General features: G+C 42.6%; 2 protein-coding genes and 1 pseudogene across 3 annotated transcripts; 1 reads left to right on the top strand and 2 right to left on the bottom strand.

The window, feature by feature from the left end:
• Nucleotides 1-901: 901 nt before the first annotated feature.
• LOC109478623 (probable ATP-dependent RNA helicase DDX4) lies at nt 902-12,072 on the bottom strand. Its single transcript, XM_019780296.1, has 20 exons — nt 11,958-12,072; nt 11,519-11,696; nt 10,339-10,501; nt 9,717-9,794; nt 9,256-9,330; nt 8,324-8,398; nt 7,969-8,043; nt 7,302-7,339; nt 6,929-7,133; nt 6,519-6,584; nt 6,129-6,353; nt 5,617-5,795; nt 4,945-5,229; nt 4,478-4,597; nt 3,937-4,132; nt 3,480-3,579; nt 3,167-3,275; nt 2,814-2,975; nt 2,448-2,555; nt 902-1,925 (listed from the first exon to the last, which is right to left on the bottom strand). The coding sequence occupies exons 2-20, from the start codon at nt 11,594-11,596 to the stop codon at nt 1,830-1,832; spliced, it is 2,433 nt and encodes an 810-aa protein (XP_019635855.1). The 5' UTR covers nt 11,597-11,696; nt 11,958-12,072; the 3' UTR covers nt 902-1,829.
• A 2,123-nt stretch (nt 12,073-14,195) lies between these two features.
• LOC109478994 (peroxisomal membrane protein 4-like) lies at nt 14,196-17,425 on the top strand. Of its 2 annotated transcripts, none has more exons than XM_019780844.1 (4): nt 14,196-14,224; nt 15,080-15,142; nt 15,899-16,097; nt 16,481-17,425. In XM_019780844.1, exons 1-4 carry the CDS (start codon nt 14,211-14,213, stop codon nt 16,730-16,732), a joined length of 528 nt encoding a protein of 175 aa, XP_019636403.1. In that variant the 5' UTR covers nt 14,196-14,210; the 3' UTR covers nt 16,733-17,425. The 2 variants fall into 2 exon arrangements, with proteins under 2 accessions (XP_019636403.1, XP_019636395.1); XM_019780836.1 differs by lacking the exon at nt 14,196-14,224 and adding an exon at nt 14,291-14,441 and having other exon boundaries at nt 16,481-17,423.
• The window catches only part of LOC109479007, a 6,818-nt pseudogene continuing 5,333 nt past the window's right edge, over nt 17,189-18,673 (bottom strand).

Here is an 18,673-nt window from a genome sequence, read left to right as displayed (position 1 = left end):
TCAAGAAAACCACCAGGCAGACCAAAATCTAATGTCTCAATCCATCATAATATATCCACCGCTTCAGTCCCTATCTTCACCTTGCTAGTATATTCCCCATATTACTAGTATTTTGTACAGTATCCCAGATATAAGCTCTTCAAGGAAGAAACAGATCTGAAACAAGTTCTTGTTTATTACGAAAACATCATGAACAGTAAACAAGGTGAAAAAAATATATGTATATATTTATGAAACTACATCCAGCTAAGGCCATCCAACATACAGTTGAATATACTATGTACAAATATACACTTTCTGTACCCCTTTACAAATGTATATTGCACATATTATATCAACATGACATGCCACCATAGGTTTGCCAGCAAACTTCATGGAATGCCTTTTAGGACTCTTGATTGAACTCCCCACCACTAGGAGTATTGCACAAGTACTTCTTTGGTCAGATGGGCCAACAGGACGCAGCTTTCTCTAAAATACTGCCTGGCCTGAGTTACACAATCTCACACTGCCTGGGCTAGTTGGCCCCTCCCCGAGAAGGCCAATTAGTCTGGCAGGTGGCTAGGAGCGATTTGGTCTCGCTAAAATACTGTACAGATTGTCAAAATCTTAACAGTTTTTTTTTCTTGTCTTAAGTGGCCCGTGAAGAAGCCATCCAAGTGCCTTCACCTAGGCCTGGGTTAAAATCTCCCCATAGGGGTGTTCCCAACCAATCAACAGCAACCTTTGCCAATCGGTCACCTTTTGACCTGTTGCTGACATCACACTTCCAAGTGACTTAGGCTTTGGGTCATTTCAACTTGAGAGGCATCAGTGAACTGGTCAGAGGCTTGTTTGTAATCTATTGACTCTTGTGTACAGTTTTGGTGTTTTTATGATGTCCTTCCACTCATAGACATACTCTTTTTTTTGAGCATCAACCTTTCACACTTGGGATGCCCATTTAGTCAGTTATTTCTGCTAGGTCCCTGAGCAATTTTCCACAAAAATCTGCTACAAACCTAAAATGTGGCAGCCTACCGCTCTTACAGACGCACCTTGCTACATGTCGTAACATCAAATAATAAACTAATCTACCTAGTGCCTACTTCTTACTACATGGAACTGGCTGTTATCAAAAACACAAGATGGTGAGGTATGATATATGTCACAACTGATCAAGAATTTTCCACAATGAAAGAGACATTTTTCCACCTTCCTTTTAAAATGCTTCAGATGGGCCAATACCTCTGCTCCCTTTCAAAATTCTTATCAACAGATTGTGATGAAGTTAATAAACAACATTAGTAACCTAACTGCTCTATGTACCACAAGTCTTCAAAAGGAGTTATGGTTACTTTTGTTAGAGTGCCTGAAACAAAACTGCCTTGTCCTGATGTGCCCCAAAATACTTACGTAGGACAAGGTAACTTTCCATGAGGTAAGGCACTGTAGATATACTATTGACCTGGTCTGGTCATGGCTTACAGCAATGTAGTCACAATTGGTAACCAGTTCAGAACTGAAGGAATGTTAAGTCCTAAGTCACTTGCACAGTTGTGCTACCTGACATACTAACAACTACTACTACAACAATACGAACTGGAACAGAACAAGCTTTGGCATCCGCTTCACTCCCTAGCCCACATAGAATGGTTAAATACTGTGATCCAGGCTGGGAGAAGCCTGAAGCCTGGATGGACTGTTTCCAGGGCTCACACAGGCTAGCTCTTCTGCTCTATGCCCAACTTGCCAGAAAACCCAGGCTCTAGAGCAGAACACCTGACCTGTGTAGGCCCTGGAAACAGCCTGGCATCCAGGCTAGGCTGGGAGGGAGGGATGTGGAGTTTCTAGCCCCAGTCTTCCTCGTCATCCTGAGCAGAGGAACTGAAGCCGCCACCACCGCCACCGTTAGACATCCCGCAGCTGGCACCACCTCCGTTGAACTGGAAAAACAACATTACTTCAATGTTGGAATCCAAGCATTTCACCTTCAACACACATGTATTTCCTTCTACATAAAATATGCATCAAACAGTCTTCAAGTTGTTAACACGACTGATACATGACCAGATGCATATTTTAATGTCTCTGGGGGCTTTGAACTTGACATATTACCCACTATGCATCACACTGCAGTAAAACCACAAACTGGCTTATTAGGTTCCTAGCCTATTTCTACCATACTGAAGTTTGCGTGAATATGTAATTTTAATTATGTCAAACAACTATTTTGACACTCTGATATATTCAAACTGATGCATTGTAAGAAACACAGCAGAGTGTTACAGGCCAATCTGTGCAAGTGACCACCTCTAAAGCAAGGACCTGGCTTATGCGACAACTTTTTGGCAGTTCTTGTTGGGATAATTTTTTGCACTAACAAGCATTACGAACCCTGCCTATTTACCACCTGTCCACTTAGCCTGAAATGCTAGCACAAACTGTAAGCTGAGGTAGTGCCTTACCTGTTTCCTGGTGTCCCTGGACCCGAAGGATCCACCAGCAGGTCCGTAGTTGGTGCCGATGGCTCCCTCTGCTGCCTCCTCCAGCCACTCAGGAACCTCCTGCTGGGCCTGAGGGAACACATAGGGGGTCTTGTGGTTAGGGGTGTTTTTAAGGGGACTTTTTAAGTCTACAGGTTCTGGGTTCCAATCCCAAGCAGCGCCAAAAGTTGTGCCCGTAGGAAAGGCATTTTAGGTCTATTTCCTCACCTCAGGTAAAAATGAGTCACTTACAGATACTTCTCGTAGTGACCTTTCATCAGTAACTGAGAATTAGTCAGAAGATATAACCTGTGCATAAACGAGTATCTGAACATTAACACGACTTACATCTGCAAGGACTTTGACCAGAGATCGGGCCAATGAGGCGTCCTTGTCGGAGTCGTAGAAGCTGATGGCTTTTCCGGTGTTGCCGACCCGACCAGTCCTGCCGATGCGATGGACGTACTCATCAATGCTGCTGGGGAGGTCGTAGTTGATCACCACCATCACCTGGAGACACAGAGACAGGCTTTACCCCCTTGAAATTTCTTTGTAAGAATAATTGTGATCAAACCTTGCACATACGTATGCACTGGGAACTAAAAATAATGTCCCACCCCTACATAGTAAGGTGGCTTCACACAAAAAAAAACATAGCGAAGACTCTTGTAGAAGAGTTCTGCAAGGCCAAATGGGCTGACCTTGGGGATGTCCAGACCGCGAGCAGCGACGGAGGTGGCCACCAACACCGGGGCACGACCCTGACGGAAGTCTGACAGGGCCTCCTCACGCTCCTTCTGCAGTCGGTCTCTGTTAACAAAAACAGAAAAACGTTACATGTAACACTCTCTCCAATGCCTAAATGTTTTTACAAAATAGTACTAAACAAACATAGGTAGGAACCAGAGCTGTGTGCCCAAATACCCAAAAAATGTCCAAGGGGCCAATAACAATGATCAGGTACAGGACCAGCAAACACAAGCAAAACCTCCAAACAAAGAGGTGGTTACCTACCCATGGATACTGGTGGTGGGGAAGCCAGACTGGGACAGGTAACTGGCCAGGAAGTCTGCGTTCCTCTTGGTCTCCACAAACACCAGCACACGTTCCTGACCTGGAAGTACACGAGTAGGGTTGTTATTAGGACTATAATCTGATTCATGGTTTGAACTGCACATGCACAGTGGGTAATACAATATATGTCAATATTCAAGGTTCCCGAGACAGACAAAACACATCACGTTTTAAGTTAGCGGGTGAAATAATTCTGTACCAGTGGTAATACACAGCATAGGGGCCAGGTACAGAGGATCAACTGTGTAGAATTTTCCCCAGAAAGAAAGACCCCTCAGCATAGGGGTCAAAATCACAGGATAAAGGGATGCTATGCCAAACTATGCTAGCTAGAACAAAATCACAAATATGAAACCCGCTGAACATCTCAAGCTCTACATCAGTCAGAAGAGCTCACCTAAGTTTCCAAGGATGTCGGTGAGTTTTTCCCTCTTGTCGTACTGGGAGGACTCCATGACTGACTGCTCCACATCAGTGTTGGCTCCTCCCACACGGCCGATCGTCAGGAAGATGTAATCCTCCAGGAAATCCTGAGCTAGCTTCTGGATCTCCTCCGGGAAGGTGGCGCTGAACATCAGGGTCTGTCTCTCACCCTGAACAGTGGAATAAAGGAAGCCAGTTAGCTGACATGTACCTTAATGGTGTAAAATTTCAGCCAATATTGGAAATTGTCTTGAGAAAAATTGTGTGGTTGACATTTACTACCATATTTGTGCCATTAATAGTATCCTGCATTTGACATTCATGTTTAGCACAAAAAAGCCCACTCATTTGACAGTACCATCACCAAGTTCACACCTGCAAGGTCTAAAAGAATTTTAAGAAAGTAGTGTTTGTTTTTACATCTTACATAGCATCGACTTCTCTGTAATGACCAGTAGAATGAGACATCAAACTTGAACTGGTTTGAGATGACTTCAGTGAAACAAGTGTCTGACCTTGGCCGGCATGCCCCAGGAGGCTGTCTCCACCAGCCTGCGGATCTCCGGCTCAAACCCCATGTCCAACATCCGGTCAGCCTCGTCCAGGATCAGGTACTTCAGCTTCTTGATGCTGATCTGTACAGGAACAATCAAGCAGTATGTCACTTCAATGAATGTGAGATATCCTAGTAGAATATGTAATACAAAATAAATCAAATAACTGGATAGGCTCTATGAAACTCATGCATTTTAGATAGCACTCATTATTTTTTCTTGGTGCTTGAGAATGAGTGTGAGGACATGTGTAACAATTCTCTAGTTGTCATACAATGGAAGCACATATTTCCAGTGTCATGATCTTTCAAAGATGTCACTATGAAACACACAAATAAAACCACCACAAACACTTAGAGATATACAGTGCTAACTACAGCCTTGAATTAAGTTTCCTGTTACATGTAAATAAATAGTCTTCCACTCACCACTCCTTTGTCAATGAAGTCCAGCAGCCTGCCTGGTGTGGCGACCAGGAAGTGACATCCCCTCTGGATCTGAGACTTGTGGTGCATGACGCTCACCCCTCCGTACGCGATACAGGGCCTCAGCATGGTCCCGTAGGAGAACTTACGGGCCTCGCAGTGGATCTGGATGGCTAACTCGCGGGTGGGTGCCACACAGATGGCCTGGGGCTCCTGTACGCCAGAGAACTGGCTGCCGGTGAGTCCCTCCTGCATCATACCTGTCAGCACTGGCAGCAGGAAGGCAGCCTTGGAAAAGAAGAGGGTTAAAATGCAACTTACTACCACAACAATCTTAACCTCACCTCAACATCATCAGAAGAATATAATTTTTTACAGAATGTACAGGGTAATGGCCAATATATAGAAATGCAAAGCAAGAAGGCAAGGAAATTAGACTTCAACTAGACTTTTATAGATAAGAGAGCTTCTATACGAGTCAAACCTGTTCAAGTGGTACCTAACCAATGTGACCAGTTTACTGTGGTTTCAAGTGAGACAAGAGTTGTCCCCTATTTCAGTCCCCTGGGTGGTCTTCTTGGGCAGTTTGACTGTAACATGGTGTACTGATTGTATACTTGGTCTACTGGTTGTGTACGTATGATTATGGCTTCCCCACAATAGAAGCTAACTTACAGTTTTTCCTGAACCAGTCTGTGCGCAGGCCATGAGGTCCCTCCCGTTGAGGATGATGGGAATGCTATACTTCTGCACCGGCGTGGGGCGGTCGTACTTTGCCTTCGCAACGTTGGCTCGGAACGTCTCGTACAGCTGGGCTTCATCAAAGGAGCCGATGTGGCGTGGGCACTCTCTCCCTGTAAGTGTAAGGCATGTTTTTACATTTCACTCCAAACAGGTACGGGAGGTAAAAAATTATTTTCCTGGATGAAAATTTGCTTGTTGAGACCAACAATATCTTACAATCTGACACAACGTGAAAAACATAACCATTAAAACTTAACTGAATGAAAATCTGCTTCTGAAAAAGATTGAAATAGCAATTCAGCTTCCAAAATTTTCTGGGGAAACATGTCACAGTAACCCAAAGTGCCCCTACCCCAAAATGTTTGGGACAGCCCTGACACACAACTGTACAACTTACAAGCTCAAAACATCACTCTGTATGGGTAAACTAATGATTGTCGTACCTGTGACCTCCACGGGAATCTCATCATACTTGTCAAAGTTGATTCCCTTAGCGATAGTCTGGAAGATCTCCTCCTCCCCTTCAGGGGGTGGGGGTGGGACGTAGGTGACTGGGGCAGGTCGGTCAGGGTCCAGGGGCTGGGCCTCAGCGTTGGGGCACTCTCTTGAGATGTGGCCCTCCTCTCCACATTTGAAACATCCCTTTTTACCTCCTCCACCACCACCTCCTGTATAAACAATAATCAGAGTTCATTAAAAAAATCACCAACAAAAGAACAGAATGCTATTTTATAGTCTACCTCCAAGTTTCAGAAAGTCATGGCCTACTGTGTACTGACTTAGACAGTTTCACTGGTGATTGATTTAGCAATACAAGTTAGTACAATGTTTACCTTCTGAGTTGGGGCACTCCCTTGCAAAGTGGCCATCTTCACCGCACTTGAAACAACCACCACCTCCTGATTACACAAAAGTAAAAAAAAGAGGTTAGCTTCCTGGAAGTTTTTTTTTCCAATGAATCTATTCTATGTACACTGCAAACTTAACATATGTACATTTTGGACAAATTGTGAAACAACTAGCTGACCCCCAAATTATTTGTCTGACAATAAGATTAATAAAGGTAAGGAAAACCAACCCTGTTCTTTTATAAATGAAGTCCCTAGTTTGCACAGCTGCAATGTATCATTTTGGACAGGTTTTATCAAATATGGCTCAAAAAGTAATCTAACAGTTCACAAGTCCCTGTGAGTGACTTTCTAACCCTGGGACTGACAACCATGGATGACTTATAATTCTCAACCTTTCTTTCCTTCGTCGTCTCCACCACTGCCACCTCCAAATCCTCCCCCACCGCCTCCAAACCCTCCACCGCCACCGCTGCTCCCAAATCCACCGGTCTTCCCACGACCAAAGCCGCCTCTAGGAGCGCTGTCGTCGTCGTCGTTTGATCCACCGAATCCGCCCCCACGGCCAAATCCACCACTACGAGGCTTGGCATCTCCATTCTGAAGCAGAAACATATCTAAATTTTCAACCTTTCTCGAGGTTAATCTATTTTCCTCACACAGAAGAATATACTATTGCAACATTGCTACTATTGTAGCAAAAAGGGGAAAGCTGGAAGAACATCATGGCTTGGTCACATTTAAAATTCATGGTATCATATTACTTACCGAGGACCCGAAACCTCCACTTTTGGCACCAAATCCACCTGTAATGACAAGTTTATACTAAATGTTACATCACAATTTAGTAAACTACAAAATCTATGCAAAATCCGCCCATCTACCTTGCAGTTACTGTCTTTTCTCAATTAAGACATGCTTCTCAATTTGAAGGGGAAGTACAAATTCAGTCATGTTTGGGACTGCATCTTTGCCACTAGGTCACAAAGTGTCAAGGAAAAATTAAGTCCAGCCAAGATTCCATCCTTGGCATTATAATTATACAACATCACAGTGATATGGTTCATGAGGGCCTACAAGGAAGCAAAGATGCCAAAGAGTTGGCAGAGATCAATTAAGTGGTACTGAAAATTACACCCGTTTTGGAAATCCATCAAGAAATACTTGTTCTAGACCTCAATTTGAACTTAGATTTTATTTAGCAAGTTCAAACACTGCAAATGTGCAAATGTGACTAGGCTAGCAGGTACAAGACAAAGATCACATTTTTGATTCCTGGCATTCCTGACTAGACCTTGTAAAAAATATACATTTTGTACAAGCCTTGGGAAGACATTTACACTGCATTCCTTGCTCTGTCCAGGCAAACAATGACACACTTGAATCTTCAAAAAGGCTACGGGACTACCTTTCACTACCAATGTGAAGAGCTTACCCCCTCCTGAACCTGCACTTGGACAGTCTCTGGCCATGTGGCCCTCTTCTCCACACTTGTAGCAAGCACGGCTTCCTACAAGAGAGTCAAGTTTTCAAATGTCAAACTGTACACACCTGTAAGTGATAGTCCTACTTAGGCAGCATGTGAAGTTTTGTAGGATAATAGCTCAACTGATGTTAAGAGTGACGCTTCTTCTATAGCTGGCAGTGCTTGCCAACAGAATATCATCGTAGCAGGCAATAAACAAGTTTTCCAAGTTACTAGTAGGTTCATTACTAACATCCACATAAAACAGATCTTTAACTTAGCAAGGCTATAAAGCTTGCTTTGTTGTTAGAAAAAGAAAACCTACCTCCTCCTGACCCTGCACTGGGGCACTCCCTGGACATGTGGCCCTCTTCTCCACACTTGAAGCAAGCACGGCTTCCTAGTTATAATTAACAGACAACCCCGCTATTACAAAGAGGCTCTCACTAATCACTTGGACATCTCATAACAAATTTATATTCAAAGAATAAATTCCTTTTGAACTTTTTGTGTTTTTTTTATGTGTTATAATCATGCTTTTGCATTATGCATCATGTTCCAATAAAATCAAGGGTCATACAAATTCAGGAGGGCCTGCAAGGGGGGGGGGTAGTGATTACGAATTACGCAAAGTTTTCGCCGCCTATTACGAATTACGTTAAAGTCTCAGAGCTGATTACGACTTAACGATTTGCGGCTAATGTCCAGTTACGAATTACGCTGATTTTTGTGGAGGCTGCCTACGAATTACAAAGTCTAAAACGGCCTGATTACGCCTTACGAAAAAGGGCTTGCAGGCCCTCATTCAGTTGTACTCAAGGTTGGTTGTTTGCTCAGCTGAAATTGGTCCCCAAGTGTGGAAACCCCAGAGACCTTAGTGGCAGTGATGGAACTCCAGGAACAATGTGTCATTTGTAATTCTACCAACCCTTGGGGAAAACCCTGTCATTCACTCCAACCATTCATCACCCTGACTAATCCAAACAAGACGGTGGGATATCCAGTGATTCCCAGGGATTAACCATTATCAATCAAGGGAGATTCAATATGGCCCATTTTTGCAAACACTTACCAAATCTGTGGGCATATGTACACAGGGCTAGCATTCTCAATCAAATGAATGGCCATACAGCAGTTTTGAAAGGTTTGTTGACCTTTTTTGCTATTTTGAGACCAAAAATGCAAATATGTGTTACTATTGTACTACTGTTGCCCACATCATGCGACAGCTACAAGGAAAGGGTAGATTTGGCCTACCTCCCCCAGAGCCTGCACTGGGGCACTCCCTGGACATGTGTCCTTCCTCTCCACACTTGAAGCAGGCACGACTTCCTGTGAACACACATCAACAACCAATAACTACCAAACAACTTACTGCAGTAATGACAGAAATTGGACTGTATTTTACATACAGTGGCCATCTTTCAGTGGTTGTAATACCATGGTGGTCACAAGATTATGCATGGCTAGGATAAAGAGATGACCCGGCACAGTTCTTAGGTTGCTATGCTGTTTGTGAGGTCAGGGTGTTTTACTGACATTTTCTGAATTAGTTTTTGCACAAAAGCTGCTAAATTTCAATCAAGGTTTTTCAAGGAATTACTGTATCCTTTTGAAACCATATTCTGGTGAAAACCACAGGTTCCTGATAAACTGGCTATCTGCTAACCTACTATCAAAACCAAAGACCATGTCAACTTTCCAGTGGAAAATCTTACCTCCTCCTCCTCCCCTGCCCCCACCAGCATTGGGACACTCTCTGGAAAAGTGGCCATCTTCTCCACATTTGAAGCACCCTAACAAAAACAACAAATTCGAAGTTAAAACCAATGCCTCTTGTCCTTGAATCATTGATGGTGGTTTATTGTGGCCACTGTTAACAGTCAACAATGAATCAATATCATGAAATACAAAATTGATAAATCAAGCAACTAGATAAGTTCTCTGAGGAGTCATGTCAGACAGCATCTTTTATCAGTGACTGAATGATATAATGGTGGTCCTTAATTACTTATGAAAGATAGTGGATGCTATCTGAATCATCAAAGACCTGAGAGAATTTCACCAGTTGTGAAGATAGTAGGCAGATGCTATCTGAAATGTTGACCAGTTGGCTTGATTAATTTTCTACAACAAAATGTTCTACTTGATTTTCAAACTTCATCAATGATTCAATATCAACTATGGCTTCTCTTATTTCTATTTTCAGGCTAGAGGAGACAATCATCATCATCATCATCATCATCATTCATTCAGAGGAGACAAAAAAACTAACATATGCCCCTGAAAAACCTTTTCCTAGAAACTTGACCTGTTTGCATGGCAAAAAACTTCACTTACCCGAGCCTCCACTGCTGCCACCCCTTGATCCAAAGCCACTGCCACTGTCTCCACCCCCAAACCCTCCTTTGGAGCCAAATCCACCCCCTCCACCACCAGAGCCGAATCCACCACCCCCTCCACCAGAGCCAAAACCACCACCCCCTCCACTTCCAAAACCACCCTGAAACAAAACATGTAACGTTAGTGATTATGTAGGATTATACTTCCATCCAGGGAGGACAGGTGTAAAGCAATTTACTCTGGGTAACTTTTGTACGAATTTCGTAAAAAGGCAAGATGCACTGTTTTGTTGCCTGCTCAAAACTTATCTAGAGATAATGATTCACAGATGGGATGTGTCATTTACATATGACCACATCTGGATGTGACCACATAAATCCTCTGAAACATATGATCAGATTGCTACAGAGGCACATGGTAATTTGAGCCCTGATTGTTTCAAATTGAAGAAGTGCCTCTGAAAATATGATTCATGAAGTGCTTTAAAAATATTACTGAGCACTGAAGCTTGGTAGTACATGTTAGAAAACATATAGCTTGGTCTAGACAGGACTTCCGACCAGTGAAATAAAACTAGGTTTCAGTTTCTGAATACTTTGGAAGATTGCAGGGGAACTATCCTCAGTAGTTACCGCCGTCTCGCCCATGCTCGCTACGGTCAGTATGGAGCCGGTGGTCACTACGAATAATTTATGGCCCCCAGGCTAAAATGAAATGTAGGTTTTGTAGAATTTGGCTAATAGAGACGTGCAAAAGCATACTTTTGGCAGAAAGTACTGAGTTTTTCTCACAATTCCTCTTTGAACCTTGCAAAATTATTACTGAGCCATCGGTTCTATCCTGACTGTAGCAGCAACGACTCTTCCCCTCCAGCGGGACAGGGCCCCTTCCCTCCCGCTGGGGTTCTCACTGAGAAAACAACAATTCCCTTCCTTTCCCCCACCTCAAGCCACGGTGGAATGCGGATAACAGGAACGGCCATTTTTTACTACCAAAACTAGTCCGGACAAAAAGTTGAAGCGTGCGTCGTTCTGCGTAAAGCATGATAAAAGTTTATCGCCAAAATCTTGGAAGGAACACAACTTGAATTCAAACAGATGGCAAGTCTAACGTTGCGACTGGTTGGGAACACGGTAGAATCACGCGGGCATGGAATTTTAGGAACAAGAAATCCTACCCCACGGCCGAAGCCAGACGACGGTGCAGAAGAGGCGAAACTTGGGGTGGAAGATTCTCCTTCGTCCCAATCCTCCATCTTAGATTAGAAACCTGGATCTGTCAACTTCAACACACGAACTTCCAGCTGGAGTTAGCGGGGTCCCGACTGCCTGTCACACACGGGTCAACAAGTCTTCCTGAAAGTGAAAGAATGCCGACGCATGTGGTTTCTTATAGCCAACAAAAATTTGCAAATCAAAAGATGGCACATGAATACGAAAAGATTACAGTTGGTGAGAAATGGCAGCATTATGCAAATCTCTTTTCCCGCGAATAGAATAATGCATGTCAGCTCGTGTAAATACACCGAGTTTGCCATAACACAAGCGATGAGCATACCTCTACTTTAGACTAGAGGTTACAAAATATAACTAGTGTTAGTGCAAAAGTTACGTTACCTGAAAACAGACGATAGAAAGACAAGAGTCAAGAAGACACCAGTTGACAAATGCAGCTCCACAGTCTACACGTGTAGCCGTATCACAGAGAACCGACTTAATCACAATCTTCCGCCTCCCCAACGTGTGAAAAAATAGTGCAGGATTTAACACTAGTAAAAATGCAACTTGGTGGGAAAAAAAAGAAGTTTTAGATGTATTGTTGTTTATTCAATGTTCAAACTATGGTGTTAGTTGTACCAAAGAGGTTATCATTGGTTGTGGATTTGTGTTGCGATTCGTTTCTTGTGAGCGGAATAATATAGTCTAGGTAGGCTATCCGTCTTTTGGCGGGAAACCATAGTTGGAGGCGTGGCTTGATGAACATTTCTCAAATCTGGCTCAGTACCTCAGTTCAAGGAGGTTGACAGTTGCAGCAGTGCGTTCAAGGACATTGTATGTGGTACGTTTTATCAAAAAAGGTAAAACGATTAAGCTTAACTAATTTTTCTTGGACATTTTGCACAACTCTGCCACACCTGGTGCCCACCTGTACGTTTGAAGACCCCGCCATGCGACGTCATTGAACACCTGTGCCACGTGTATTATGGGTAAAACTTGCTGACGTTGTTCCTTGGTCCTACCAGTACTGATTCAGATCCCTGGCGAGTTTATTCCAAATATCTGCATAGAGAACGAAAGAGGCTCGGCAGCTAGGATCGTGACCTTATAACGCTCTAGTCAGAACCATCACACCCGTGTCACTCAGTCAGTCTGACTTGCCCATTGTTCAGGAGTAAATCAGCAGGACACCATGAGCCCTGTTCGCACTCAGTCGGCGAGATCAGTCGATTAATCAGTTGCGTTCACACCTAGCTCGCCGGCTCCCGTGTGAAACATTTGTTTCCAGACGGTGTTGGACAATGACGGCATTTCAAACACAAGTGCAAAACGTCGCGAAGAGCGCAACAAAGCAGAAGAACAAAACAACCCATGCGTGGGGGCAATATGGAAAACAACTCACGACAGAAAACAAGTGAGAAGAATTAACAAGACAAAGAGACGGCGCTCGATGTGTTAATCCTAGCCTAGGTGACTAACACAGAGACTACAGTATTATGTACTAAGATCACAAAACTCACTTAAATCACTTAGCATTAAAACGTGAGACTATTAGCCACTGTCTCATACCATAAGAAGAAGCCACCACGTAACTTTAACAGCATGAAGAAACATCAGATACAAGGAGGTGTAATCTGATCAAGGATTTCTATATATAAAGTTATACGCACACACTGTTATATACTAGTAGTGTCCTTGATTTTATTGAACATCCTTGGACTATATCGACTAGGAGATATATAGACTAGACTATTTTTTATCATATCTGGCTGTGTGTGTCATTACAGCTAGTCCCCTCGGGATGAGTTTGCAATGATAACTATAATAAAACGGGAATCCCGACGAACGTGAAATTTACAGAAGATATAGAGTTTGTTCAGACTAATCTCCAAGCAGATATTGGAGAGGCTATATATATACATGCCCGTAGCCAGGGGGGGTTCGGGGGTTCGGAAGAACCCCCCACAAGGCTAAAAGGTCCACTTTTTGGTCCACTTTTTATGAAAAGGTCCACTTTTTGGTCCACTTTTTATGTAAAGGTCCAGTTTTTGGTCCACTTTTTATGTAAAGGTCCAAGATTTTTCTTGAAAAGATGGACTGGAATCGTAGAAAAACTGCTCCCTTTGTCATTGAATAAAAATTTATGTCTGATTTCTCTTGAAAATCCTCTCAAAAACGCACGAAATGCCATTTTAGAAGGTTCATTTTTCAAAATTTTCCGGGGGAGCATGCCCCCGGACCCCCTAGGAACCTCGCGCCTTCGGCGCTCGCCTAGCGCCTACGGCGCTCGAGGTCCCCTCAAGCAGTGGGAAGAACCCCCCCATTCAAAATCCTGGCTACGGGCATGATATATATATATAAATCGTTATGTTTTCGATCCCGTCAGCCATTTTCTGTTTGAGAAATCGCCTCTCTCTCTCATGACTCAGAAAGAGACCAAGAACATCTCTGTATAATGTCATTGGCAAGACCATGGAGGTAGAAAAAGCACTAGGCGTTATCATCCTTGGTCTTTCCTGACTTGGTCAAGCCTGAGGTTAAAATCCGTAACGCCTAATGCCTTTAGTCCAAAACATCTGCTTGAAGATAACTTTTCTGTGTCAAACTCTTCATGGGGCAGTTTGATCAAGCTCCTTGGTTCGACGCAGCAACATGGCAAAGAAAAGGTAACGATTTAGCCTCCCCCAACATCTGCTTGGAGATTCGGGGCTATCCCCAAACTCCGGTTCGAGACAGTATCCAGGTAAATAAATCTCAGGTCATCATGGCGGCGCCGGGGTACCAGCTGATTCTACCGGCAGTTCAAGTTGTAAACACTCTCCTAGCGTCTGGCCGCTGGACAGAACTTCTCTCAATAATCAAAGGGTTCAGAAATGGTATCGTGTGAGTAAATATTCATGCCGTTTTGTCTACAGTCTATAAAATTAGGAGGTGACCCAGATCTACTAGCAGCTCGAAATCCGAGCTGAAAACCCCAGAAGGCTTTGAACTTTACTTATGAGTTTACCCCATGTATTTTATGCCATTCGCACCATATCCTGCTTTCTACTATAGGAAAAAGTAGGTAGACTATGGGACAAGAAGGAAGATAGGTCTTCACTCTTCAGTAAATTTGTTACAAGTTGACCTAGGCTACTGGCGTAAATAACCACGGGGTCAGTCCGAAGTCCAGTGTGTTAGCCTGGTAACCCAAGGAGGTCATAAATTATCCACGGGCAGATAGATAAATGGTGTTTTACCGGCACAAGTCATAAGAAAATGTTTTTTTTTTTTTTTTTGACAAACCATCTTTCCAGACTGCCGTCCGATCCCGTAGAACGAAGTACTAGCAAATTGAAACCTACACCGAATAGACCTCGGCGAGCGGTCGGACGGACAGTCCCCCAGCACCGCAGAGATACCGGGCAGTTCCCGATGGCATGGTTACCAGGCTACGGGCCTGTCAGGATTAAAGAGGCTTGTCAAAAAATCAACACAAATGAACTTAACATGCTAAGAGAAACATTTTTTGTATGTTCCAGATACGGGGTTAAAATCCGCGCTCCACATGCACTGGTTATGACATTTCTCTTCAAGGAGGGAAGGTGAGACACAAGTCGATAATTTTCTCGAGCGCATGTTACCTGTAGTAGCCTGGGTACCATCCGGATTTTCCGGAAAATCCGGATGGTACCGAGGCTAACCTGTAGTGCGTTGAGATGTTATTAATCCTATGCCTTCTACATGTTTATGCAATAGGGTACAAATAACATTTTACTCAACGTGTACAGCTTGGAATATGTAACTGAAGATAAACCAAAGGGGTATGTTTAAAAATCGATTCTCCTTGGATAAACTATTTTCTGATGAATGTTTAGGTTTGTGATGTTTTAGAGCTAGAGAGAAAATGCAACTCCAACATGCTTAGTTTCCATATTGTAGATTCTAGGCCACACCAATTTAATTTGTTGGTTCTCGGATTCGCCTCTTCGTTTTTTTCTGATTCGCAAAAAAAAAAAAATTTGATTCTGGTCCTGAATCAAATGAAAAATGCTCATATTTTGCCTGAACAGTTGAAAACAGTCCTTTTCTTCCTAGTCGTTACAATTATTCCATCTTTCAATGCAGTGGTATCATTAGAAGTTCAAAATTCATTGTTTAAATTTTGAACCAGCCTTTTGTGTTGACTTCATACCTCCTATCGTAGCATTTGGGGCTATATTAGGATGCCTAGATCTGTTTTTATTTTTATTTTTTTTCGCCCTGTCGCTTCATATTTTTCCTGAAAAAATCCGAGAACCAACAAATTAAATTGGTGTGGCCCTAGGCATACTTTTTTTTCTTTCCATTTTTGTACACAGCTTATTGGAGAAGTTGAAAGTCATAGCAGAGGCGACACACCTCCATGCCCGTAACCTGTCCATGTTTGTGGTCCTGTATAAAACCTTAACAACACTTCTACGGAAGGCAGAGCAGAAACCTCAGCAGTATCACTCCTTCATAGCTGCCTTCATTGGAGGGTACTATGTCTTCGGCAAGAACAATCGTATAAATGAACAGGTGTGTAGCTGCTGCATTCTACTACAATATAAGATGTCTACTGCATTATTTAAAAACTATACTATTAATACTGCCAGACATATGACATATATTCTAACCCTCCTTTTTTTGTTATTTCATGTCTAGAACTTGATCCATTGTTTTGACCTCCTATTATGATTTGATGTCTGTATAAATACACATTACTGATAAGCTATCTGGATTTTCTTGCATTATTAGATAGTAGTACCTACATTAACAATTTCTACTTATTTCTGAAAGTTTTATTTACTTTAGTTGACCTTTTTTGTAATGTTATGTTATGAATATTCTGTGTCATTGTCATATATAACCTGGCTAAATAAATACTGTAAACTGAAACTGGTCTCCTTGTTGTGCCACAGATCAACCTGTACCTGTTATCCAGGATCCTGCTGGGCCTGTCCAGACTGGCTGTCCAGCGTGGGATAGTCCCCACTCCCAAATATGACACCTTCCCATGGTTTGGTGCAATGGTGTGGGGGGTGGTGCTGTGGTTGTTTGAATATCATAAGGATGTTCTCCAGCCCTCCCTACAGAACTCAATGACTTACCTGTATCACGACAGCAATGTCTGGCACAGCATCATGGACTTTATCGTGTACAACAGGATTTAATTTAAAGACACACAGTACAGTGGTAGATACCGATACATGAAACTTTGCTGCTGCCATTTGCAGAAAAGTGTGAATGAAGGATTGGAAGAAAAAATCAGTAATGTCAAGAATTTCAAAAATCTGGGTATGGGTGAGCCTAGACCACATACATATATTGGCAAAGGTTTCCTTTTCAAGACTGAAACGTTTAATATGTGAGTAATGAAAATTGTACAGTTCTAATGTGCCTGTGTATCTATTTGAATACAGAATTTGTATTTGAATCATTTATTCATTAGTTCTATCACACATGTAAGCACAGAGGTAAAGAAATGACATTAGCAATGTACAGAAATATATTTGACAATTTTTCAATGGTGACATATGATTATGTGAATTATTTCTATAAGAATTCATACATATTAATATAAAAAGCTTGAATGATTTTTATTTTCTAACTGGTGTTCCATAATTGTATTGTTTCTGGGTGGTTTTATATGACTTAACATGTGTTACAGCAACTTAAGTGATTAAAATGGCTAATCTTTATAAACAGTAATTTGTAAATCGTCTAAGAATTCACAGGTATTGCCATATCTGTAAAAAGTATGCAATTTAGCCTTTGGCTGTGATATACTTTTAATAACTGATCATAATGATCACAATAAACCATTTATTCATTCATTCTTGCTGCTGGAGTTTGTTCTGTGCTGTTACAATTTCAATCAAGAAGCAAATACTTCTCACAGCTAAAACTTCACTCAACAATCAAGATGTCCACTTTTCTAAATGATTCCTTTACTTTTATCATCTTGGTGCATGTAGTTTGATTGTAAATTATCACTCAAATATACAGTGTTTTCTCCATATACACATGTACAACAGTTGCTATGTCTCATACCAACTTGAAGATAGTACATAATACTTCATGCTATAAAGTACAACATGTCCAGTTAGTTGAGTTACCTCCATCAAGTAGCTTTGACAGTGTGGTTTTTTGGTCTGTCTGTGGACATTGGCCAACATAAGTCAAGGAGCTATGTGGTATGTGGGTAGGGAAGATGATTTTAAGCACAACAATCTTGGGCTACAACAAGGAAATTTTATGGATGACAAAATATTAGGCAGCTCCTTTTCCATCTTTTTTTTCACACCCTCACATTAGATTTGGGGTCTGCATGGATGTCATCCCTAAACTTCACTTATTGTGGCCTGGAACAGGACATCTCAGTTGCCGCTGAGCCGAAGGAAGATACTGGCACACCAGGGGACACGTTTTGGGTCAGACAATTTGGCAACAATGTTCCAAGCATCTGTGTTGACGTCGTAGGCTTCCACTTCCTCTGTGAAGGTGTCGGAGCCATCCGTGCCACCGATGGCGTGGAGACGGTCCTGCCACACCACGATACTCCCCTCATGATGGAGGTGGTTCATGGGCGCCAGCTGGCTGAACTTGTTCATCGGAGGAGCATACACATCCACCTGAAACACATCCATTATTTAAAACTGATTATAATGATAGAAAGTACTAAGCTTTAATGAGGGTCTGCATGGGGGGGTCCTGGCAACGGTTAACGGAAAATTCAGCAGGGCCGATAACGCTTAACGGTAAATTCAGGACGGTCGGCAACGCTTAACGGTAAATTGACAGGCCTTTTTTTCGAGCTGCACTGGATTTAGTATCTTGCTTTGTGAGAAGGGTGATCACTGACAAAATTACGTATACCTTACATGTAATGAAGCATGCATCTAAGGTATGTGTTCCCTGTGTTTCCCACCTGCCCTGGTCCCCGAGTGCGTCCACAAATAAAGGTGAGTCCGAGTCGACGTCGGCCAGCTTGCATGTTTTCAGTTTATGATTTTGAGAGGGCGCTCGTAATCGTAGGGGGTCCGGGGGAATGCTCCCCCGGGAAATTTAGGATTTTTAAGCCTTAAAAACGCAATTTACCGCATTTTGAGAGG

Source organism: Branchiostoma belcheri, unplaced genomic scaffold (genome assembly GCF_001625305.1).
Source record: "Branchiostoma belcheri isolate BF01 breed outbred unplaced genomic scaffold, Haploidv18h27 scaffold106, whole genome shotgun sequence".
Taxonomy (NCBI): domain Eukaryota; kingdom Metazoa; phylum Chordata; class Leptocardii; order Amphioxiformes; family Branchiostomatidae; genus Branchiostoma; species Branchiostoma belcheri.
The sequence above is the reverse complement of the archived record's forward strand: the minus strand, read 5'-3'. Positions and strand labels throughout refer to the sequence as shown.

What these genes read in the sequence shown, in the direction of transcription:
- LOC109478994 (XM_019780836.1), top strand. Translation starts at nt 14,323, where the DNA reads ATGGCGGCGCCGGGGTACCAGCTGATTCTACCGGCAGTTCAAGTTGTA. An exon ending in GGGTTCAGAAATGGTATCGT is followed by an intron (nt 14,442 to 15,079) that starts GTGAGTAAATAT and finishes TGTATGTTCCAG; the next exon opens with ATACGGGGTTAAAATCCGCG. An exon ending in ACAATCGTATAAATGAACAG is followed by an intron (nt 16,098 to 16,480) that starts GTGTGTAGCTGC and finishes GTTGTGCCACAG; the next exon opens with ATCAACCTGTACCTGTTATC.
- LOC109478623 (XM_019780296.1), bottom strand. Translation starts at nt 11,596, where the DNA reads ATGGAGGATTGGGACGAAGGAGAATCTTCCACCCCAAGTTTCGCCTCT. An exon ending in GGAGTGCCCCAACTCAGAAG is followed by an intron (nt 6,354 to 6,518) that starts GTAAACATTGTA and finishes TTGTTTATACAG; the next exon opens with GAGGTGGTGGTGGAGGAGGT. An exon ending in CGACATCCTTGGAAACTTAG is followed by an intron (nt 3,580 to 3,936) that starts GTGAGCTCTTCT and finishes GTGTACTTCCAG; the next exon opens with GTCAGGAACGTGTGCTGGTG.